The sequence below is a fragment of the Mus caroli genome, chromosome 4, assembly GCF_900094665.2.
Source record: "Mus caroli chromosome 4, CAROLI_EIJ_v1.1, whole genome shotgun sequence".
Lineage (NCBI taxonomy): Eukaryota > Metazoa > Chordata > Mammalia > Rodentia > Muridae > Mus > Mus caroli.
In genome coordinates, this window is record NC_034573.1 from 97,024,077 (window position 1) to 97,032,538 (window position 8,462).

The 8,462-nt window shown below is 47.1% G+C and overlaps 1 protein-coding gene across 2 annotated transcripts in view; it reads left to right on the top strand.

Annotated features, from left to right (window-relative positions):
- The first annotated feature begins 2,040 nt into the window (after positions 1-2,040).
- Fyb2 (FYN binding protein 2) overlaps positions 2,041-8,462 on the top strand; it is a 107,718-nt gene continuing 101,296 nt past the window's right edge. Inside the window, exon 1 of one of the 2 annotated variants that reach the window (XM_021159645.1) lies at positions 2,041-2,269. In XM_021159645.1, coding sequence (XP_021015304.1) covers positions 2,069-2,269 — 201 coding nt within the window. In that variant the 5' untranslated portion in view covers positions 2,041-2,068. The remainder of the gene's footprint in view (positions 2,270-8,462) is intronic. The other variant, XM_029476298.1, reaches the window with a different exon arrangement.

The following is an 8,462-nucleotide window of genomic DNA, read 5'->3' on the forward strand; positions in this document are numbered from 1 at the left end:
GTGGAATTATATTCAGTTGTAAAGCAAAACCAAGTTATAAAATTCATAGGAAAACATAGAAGTAAGAACGTTATATTGGTAACCCAGGCTTAGAAAGAAAACTACCTCTTCCTTGCCCACATGCAGATCCTGGCTTCTAAATGTTAACTACAGTTAGATCGTAGTAAGTACAGGAAAAGGCCAGGAAATTCAAAAGAGCCCAAGGGAAGGAAGAGGAGGCCAAGCCTACTGGCAATATAGTCCCCACGCCCAACAGCTAAATGAAGGTACCTCGTAAACACTAGGACTCACCACTCTAACTAGTTTAGGGCCAAACCAAAGGAAACCTCTAGGAGACCCCGGATAGATAGATGGGTTGTTGAGGAACCCTGAAGCCCTGCTTATCCTCGGCCATGTAGGCTGTCCTGACGCCACCAGGGGGAGCCCTTGTGTTGGGACCATGGGGATGTTGGAGGCCCAATGGCCCCTGGGGCGCAGAGCTGTGCTGAGCATAGGTCATAAAGGACCCTTGGCCTTGAGGAAAGACAGCAAATGTGACTGTGAGCAGTGCTGGGCAAAGTGAAAATCCTGCAGTCGGTCACCTCTTAGCGGACAAGCAAGCAGTACTTCCTACCTACTCTCCTTCCTCTGCTCCCGTCAAGACAAGGGAATCTTATTTTTTAAAAGACTTTTTGTTTCCATTATAAATATTGTTTATTATGAATTTCTGTGTTCAATACACAAAATAAAATTTAAATACTTAAGGTAACTATGGGATATATACAATTTATTCTGATTATTGCTAAAATCATGTTCACATTCACGCCTTGAAGTCTGAGAAGCCAGTGTTTATACATGGAAGCATGCTGTCTAATGTGTATCTCACACAGGGTCTGACAGTGACTCTGGAGTGGAAAGAGTACTGGTCCCATGTCCAGCCTACCCAACAGTGGGTGTTGTGTGGCAGTCAGCACACTTTCACTGCCCTCTCAGTGTTGCAGCTTCTCAGGGACGCCTCGATGGCCTAGGGTTATGGACCTTTTTTTAAGACTTTGAAAGCCAGGCATGGTAGTGCATGCCTTAAATCACAGCACTAGGGAGTCACAGGCAAATGGATCTCTGTGAGTTTGAGGCCAACCTGGTCTACACAGTGATAGCCAGGATAGCCAGGGCTATATACAGAGAAGACAACAATAATGATTTGGTTGGAGGCATTCCAAGTTATAAAGTGACTTTGAAGGCATCTTGAGTAGGAGAACCTGCACCAAACAAACAAACAAACAAACAAAAAACATTTTTATTTAGTCCATAAAAAGCAATGAAACTCAACGGGCCTTATATAAATCAGAGCACAGGACGCTCACCTGCCCACCTCCAATCCCCACGACAAGTGGGAGATCTGCTGCCCCACCCCCACCCCCACCCCAAATCTAGGAACTGAAGTTTGGGTTTCCAGCCAGGATCAGCTCAGGCAGGAAACAGCAAAGAAATCAGAACCCGGAGTTATTGCCCATCAGAGATCCTTTCCTTCAGCATCCTACCAGCATAACTCTGAGCTAGTTAAGGCCCTCTCCCCAAGTTCCAGTTCGTGCCCTTCTAAAAGGAGGACAGCTGAACTTGATTCCAGGGCTACTTGTAAGAGCTAAAGGGATTCATGTCTTAAAACACCGCGACCATGCCTGTCTTTAAAAACGGGTGTAATTTATTTCAGCTTCCTCTCACAGCCCCCATTAAACGCACCTGCCAGCTTAGCGACACTGAAGAGCTTTCTTTTCTCAGAGCCCTGAGCAGCTTTTGTGAAATTAAGTAGCCATCAGCAGGGGCGGAGTTGGGCGAGAGCGCTCACTAAAGGAGATCACAGTGTCCTGAGCTTTTTTTTTTTTTTTTTTTTTTTTTTTTCAGTCTAACTTTAGGGACAAGATGTACTCAGTTCTCAGAAACTCCCCCAGATGGGATGTGATGGGAGAGGACCCGACTCAGGCACAAAGTGAAACCGGTGCAAAGGGAGTGATGGCACGGAAGCCCGGCACCAGTGGCCTTCTGCCCACACACCGGCCCTTACCCCTATGCAGCAGGTCCGGCTGGCAGGATGGAGGCCCGCCCACCCGAGAGAGGGAGGAGCCACAGCCCAGGTGGAGCAGGTGAGGAGCCCGGGCTCCAGCTCCTCCGGGACAGGCGAAGTGACTGCAAGCTGGCGGGCGGAGGCGAGAGCATTGTTGGTCCCAGGATCCAACTCTGGGAAGCTGGCATTGTCTCCCAGTCGCTGCCTAGGAGGACCACAATGGAGGAGGTAAGGCACCCGCTCGCGTGTGAGCTGTAATCTTGCGAACTTTAGTTCCTTCCAAAGGAGGAAGCTCTAGGGAAAGAGCTGCCAGTGTGCCCTGGGCCGGGCCAAACATGTCAGGTTGTCCCGCTATGAAACTGGCATGCTGGCCTTGCTCAGGCAGCCTGTGTCCTCTGTCTCTACAGAACCGGAGGAGCTCTCTCTAACTCAGGGCACAGTTCAAGTGCCTATCACTTCATTGTTGACTTTCCTTCTCTGTCCGGCCTCTGCGGTGGCAGATGGGTGTCCAGGTTCAAGGACAGAGTATGACTCTGGGAAAAGGTGGCCTCGTAGTAAGTGATATGCCCTGAGGCATTTTTTACATCGCTGTTCCCTAAGAACTCTGTGGGCTGGGGCAAAAGTGCTAATGCCCTTGAGCCCTAGGGATCTATCTCACTTCAGTGAGACCGAAGGTGCATGAAAAAACAGAGCCCAGGCTTGCGGTAGCTCCAGAGGCTGGGGTGTTGAAAGGCTAAAGCCAGTCTGAGCCACACAGGGGGACACTGGAGGATTTTGGTTTTGACAAAAGCAACGCGAGGGTTTGAATGGCTTCGATCGGCTGAATGCTGTTAGCATAGTCAGAGATTTTGCCTGGCTAACCCCATCCCTTCTAGTCCTTGCCCTGCTGTTCTGTTAGTGACTTGCATTTCACAGATACATACAAGCATGTTGTGCCATGTCTCTATTACATATTTGGGAACAAGTTATTTACAATTTACTGAAATTGTGTTACTTCCCACCCAGATGTTTGGTTTACAGTCAGGATGGTGGATTCGTTCATCTGTGGCTGGCAAGGATTGCTCTGGAGTTTTAAAGGGGTGCTTGCATCTCTGGCAACACTGGTATCTCTGGTGGTTCACACCATTCAGTTAGTTGAGGTTTGGAAAGGGGGAGCCAAGAACCCCAGTTCCAGCCCATTTGTGGTGCTACCATGTTTAGAAACTACTACTTTTAGTGGGGTGGGGGAAATGATTTTATTTAGAAAGGGTCTCGATTTACAGCCCAGACTGGCCTCAACCTTTTAAATGCTTGAATTACAGGCATGTGTCGCCATGTCAACCTCTATTGGTCAACTTTTGGGACCTTCTTCGAGTTGGCAACTTGCCAGGCTGAACTGATCCTTGTGGATTCAGAAAAAAGCAAAGCAAAGCAAAGCAAAGCAAAGCATTTACATTCTGCCCTCTCTGGCTAGCCAGGATCCGAACTGCCCACCACCACTTCTGCTTATCAACCTGATGGGACAAAGACCTGGAGGTCATTGTCCCTGGGGTTTTTAGGTGAAGAAGCTGAAGGACAGTACATTATTGCTACATGGTATGGCACCGCCAGTCAGAGCAGGGCTAGGGCCTAGGCTCAGGTGGGTGAATCATAGCTCCTGGGAGCCGGCAATAAGCCAGGCAGCACGAGCAAGAATTAATTACTCCAGCAGAGCAGACAGGATGTACAAAAAGTACCAAAGGACGTATTTGCTTCCTAGTAACATTTTACAGAACAAGAAAAGCCAGTGCACGTCTTCCTCTGCTCAGAAAGATGAAGGGGAAGAACCCAAAGAGAAATATGGGTAGTTTCTCATCTGGAGAGGATCCATCTATTGTTTTAGAAAGCCAACGGAACATTCCTTTAATATATATATATATATATATATATATATATATATATATATATATCACCTCCTTTGTATTGTCAATTTCCTTTTTGGATACATGGATACAGTTAGGAACCAAATAGTCCAAAATCTCTGTGTTAGCCAGGCACACTGGTACATGAGTGTAATTCCAGCACCTGGAAGGCTGAGGCAGGATCAAAAGTTCGAGGCCAGACTAGGCTATGTAGCTTTATAAAACACATTCATGACGCTTTACATACTAGTAAGAAAGGAGAAGGAAACGAAACTCTAAGGGTTAAACGGTAGCTAATGCAATGCAGACGTTCAAAGCAGAGAAGGCTCTAAGGTCATGAGACGACAGAGGAGACCACCATTTTAAGGGGCACGGGGTCAAAGGTCAATACATATGAAGAAGAAACTGAACAGAAACTTTAAGTAGAGAGTGGTTGTGTGGATGTTTGGGGGGAAAGATTCTGCGGAGATGCATAGTTCATCTAAGCTTCTTTGATGAAGAGCAAACAGCCAAGTGTACGCTAAAGAAGCAAGGCAAGCAAGGGGTAGAAGCTCACATCATAAAGGGCGTGAAACCCTTAGTGGAAACTAGCTTTGCCTGGCGATGGCAAGTAGCTATGTGGCACCCTCTGGCTTCAGTTGCCTAAGAGTCAGGTGGCTGGAGTTTGGAAATGAGATGGCCAGAAGTGAGAGAGCAGCAGCTGGCTGGCCTGGTAGATAGAAGGTGCTTAGATCTAAGAAGAAGTGGCTCAGGCTTGGCTTAGCGGGGATGGTGGTTACAAGTGTCAGATTCAGGGTCTCTGACTTTGGATGACTGAACTAACCATGTTTTGGCTTTATGAGGCACAGAAGTGGCTTTCATTTGGCAAAACTACTTTGAGCTGTGAATCTTGATCTTTTATCAGCCATGTGTGGCGCTATACAGGTAAATGAATATTCTATGTGTTCTCTGTTGCTAAGCAATGAGTTTTAGTAGGATGGGTGTATCAACTGCGTTTTTAGCTTACGATATGGTATTTTCTACTCACCATGGGATTGTTATGCCATTATCCTGTGATAAGTCAAGGTGCATCTGTATGCTAAAGGTAGAGTCATCGAGGTATGCTGACTAGAGAAGGGAAGGAGGGAGGGAGAGGATTGCTGATGACCCAAAGGCACAAACGCTGAACTTGAGGAAGGAAGGAGCCAGCATTTTTTTTTTAAGAAATGACTTAATACTGAGCAGTTTAGAAGGAGACCAGGAGTCAGTTTTAGACATGGGATGATTGGAGGGCTAATTATACAGAGGAATACTCAGCCTCAGAGTTCACCGGGGAGGTTGGAGCAGGAGAATAATCAGAATAATATCAACATTAGAACAGTGCTGACGATGCGTAGGTGTTTAAGACCCATGGGGTTAAAACTGACCTCACATTCTCCAACATCCTCCTCCGGAGGTGAAAGCAGGCTCCCTGTACTGTGTCTGGGCAAAACTGCAGGCTGCCTTGAACATTGTAGGTTGTCACATTCGGCACTGTGGGACTTCACAGACTCCGAAGAAGCACTGTTCCCAGCTTGTTTTGAGAACTGAGTCTTACAGCCCTGAGCTAGGTCAGCAGCCCTTGCCCTGACGCTTCCATGCTGAAGAGGACCTCATGCACACCCGAACTGGCAGTTCTGGATGAGCCTAGCTTGCTAGCCTTTCTGCAAGGCTTTCCTCAGGATCTCACAGACCACACCAGCACCAGGCAAGCCCCACAGAGTGGCTTTCAGCAACGCCCTGTGGATAGAAAACTCACCCAATTGGGCCATGTTAATGTTCTCCTCCTACACTATTGGGCGATGCAGAAGGCGGGCTTTATGTTCATTTTAGGTCACTTAGTTTTCTGTTGTTTGGTTCTGTATTAGGTAGAAAAACAAATGGATACCTTTAGGTCTTTTTGTTTGTTTGTTATTAAAAGAAAAGTTATTTTTATCTGGGCATAGTAGTACACACCTCTAATCCTAGCATTTAGAAAGCTACGGCAGGAGGACTGTAAATTTAAGGCCAGCCTGTGCTACATAGTGAGATTCTAGCTGAACACGCTGCCACACAGCTTTAATCCCAGCACTCTGGAGGCCAAGAATGTGGATCCCTGAGCTCAAGGCCAGCCTTATCGACATAGCAGTTCCAGACCATTCAGGATGACTTAGTGAGACCCTGTCCCAAACAAACAACAGCAAACATGTATTTCTTATATGGTTTGGAGGAATTCTCTAAGAGTATGCTTTGAGCTGGCTCAGTTGGCAAAGGGCTTGCCATGCAGGCATGAGAACCTAAACTCAATCTGCAGTACCCACATCAAATGGCAGGCTTTGTGGTGTATGCTTGCAATTCTCAAACTGGGAAGCCGGAGACCTGAGGATCCCTGTGCTTGATGGACAGTTGTCTGGCACAATCCGTGAGCTCTAGGTTCAGTGAGATAGCTTGCCTCAAAAACCAAGGTGAGAGTGGTTCCTCAGGAGCCACATCTGAGGTTGCCCTCTGGTCTCCACATGCATATGCAAATATGTATCTGAGCACACAAATATGCACATGTACAAACATCACACACACACACACACACACACACACACACACACACACACGGCAGGGGCTGCTTTACAGACAAGTTGCTAGGTTCTTTTTCAAATGCAGAGTTAAGTGGTATCCTAGCCTGTGCTCTTGACCAGGTGTGTTTTCCCTTGGGTCCAGTCTTGACAAGAGAGAATTGTAGCAGTTTTTAGTTAGTGCTTACTAGTCAAGGTGTCACCACATGTTTGATGGATGAGCTTGAACCACATTGAGAATCAAGCCACATTGAAGTTCACCTCTGCCCATTGGCAGCCAAGTGATTTGAGCAAGTGCTGGAGTTGGGAAATCTCTCAAAGTCCAACCAGTTTAACAACTCCCATTTTACAGGGAAATTTGAGTCCCCAGGCCAGAAAATGGGCAGCGGTTTGGAACTACCCATCTAGTCTCTGTAGCTTGGATACCCTGTTCTTACTCACGTTGAGTTGGAAGATCTGCTTCTTAGCCCCGGCTCATATAGACATTGAGCAGGCATCTTCCATGGGCCAGGCCCCACATTAGCGTCTGAGAGGGACCTGCCTTACCTGACATCTAGTGCCTCAGCCTTTCAGAAGAGTATTAAAGAAAACAAATGGCAGCAGTGTGGCTGGTGCCTAGCCCAGCATTGGTCACTTGTTTGAGGGGCTGTTGTCTGTGCAGAATGTCAGAGGAGTAGGTAGCAATGCATCAGATGAAGAGTGGGGGTGGGGTGGAGGACAGCAGACAGGATCAGAGGTACACAGTGTTGTTGGGTGAGTCAGGAAAGCTAAGTGTGACTGGGGTGGAAATTTTTTTCTAATAAAAGTAAGTTGCCACAATGGAATCCTAAGATTTAGAAGGGATGGGTTAAAATGCTCTAGGTGATGCCCATTTTTGACTCTGAGAACTGAAGGAGCCACAGGGTTGGAGAGGGGGAGCTTTTCTTCTAAAATTCCGGGGTTGAGCTTTGTGTCCTGCTGTGGTCTTGAGGCAGTAAGCTATCACCAAGACCACATTTGGCTAATTTGAATAGAATCTAGGCATGAATGCCGATGAAACACAGCTTAGCAATGCTTCAAGAGAAATGTTTGTGTTTTCTCTTTTTTTACCTAAATAATCTGATGTTTAAGGAAAATGCCCTAAGGGAGAATCTATTATTAAATAATGGGGTGCCAGCTGGTTTCTGTCTGCATGTATCTCCAGTCACAAGATTTAATCCATGAGGATCCACCAGCAACGGACAGCTCTGGTTGGTGAGCTTGTCTGGGGAGAATAGAAACAGCTGTGGTCAAGAGGCATGGTGGGTGGTGCACACCTGAAATCCCAGGACACAGAAGGTTGAGGCAGGAGACTGCTGTGAGTTCCAGGCTAGTCTGGATTATGGAGTAAGTCTTTGTTTGTTTGTTTGTTTTAAAGTTTGGAAACTTCACAAATGTGTTATGAGGGAAAAGATACCACCCAGTAAATCACTGAATAAAAAGGCTGGACAGCTCACATCTGTCTTGGCTGGTAGGCTGTGGGAAACATCCTCTTGGACTGTATCGTTTGGTCCTGTGGTGAGACAAGAAGTGACTTGTATCATTGCCTCATAGCGATCCCCACCCTTATCATCATGGCTTCAAAGGGAAGAGTCAAATTCTCCTTCTCTGAATCCTTCACCTGCATTTCTCCTGAGAGAAATGCTCCCAGCAGGCAATGTGGGCCATGCCATTCTGCTGCTGCAGCTCAGCCATTCTCGATGCCTGTGACGTGGAGTCCATGCCTATCAGCCCAGCTGACAAGGCTGCAGTCTTGGTGCCCACACAGTAGCCTCCCATTTTAGCCACTGTCCTTGGGCTATCCCAGTTCCAGCCCAGCATTTCTGTAAGCATCTTCACTCAGAGGCATGACCTCTTGCTGGTGTTACTCAAATCAAGTCCTGCTTTGCCACAATTGGTCTCTCCTCTCCTCTCCTCTCCTCTCCTCTCCTCTCCTCTCTCCTCTCTCCTCTCTCC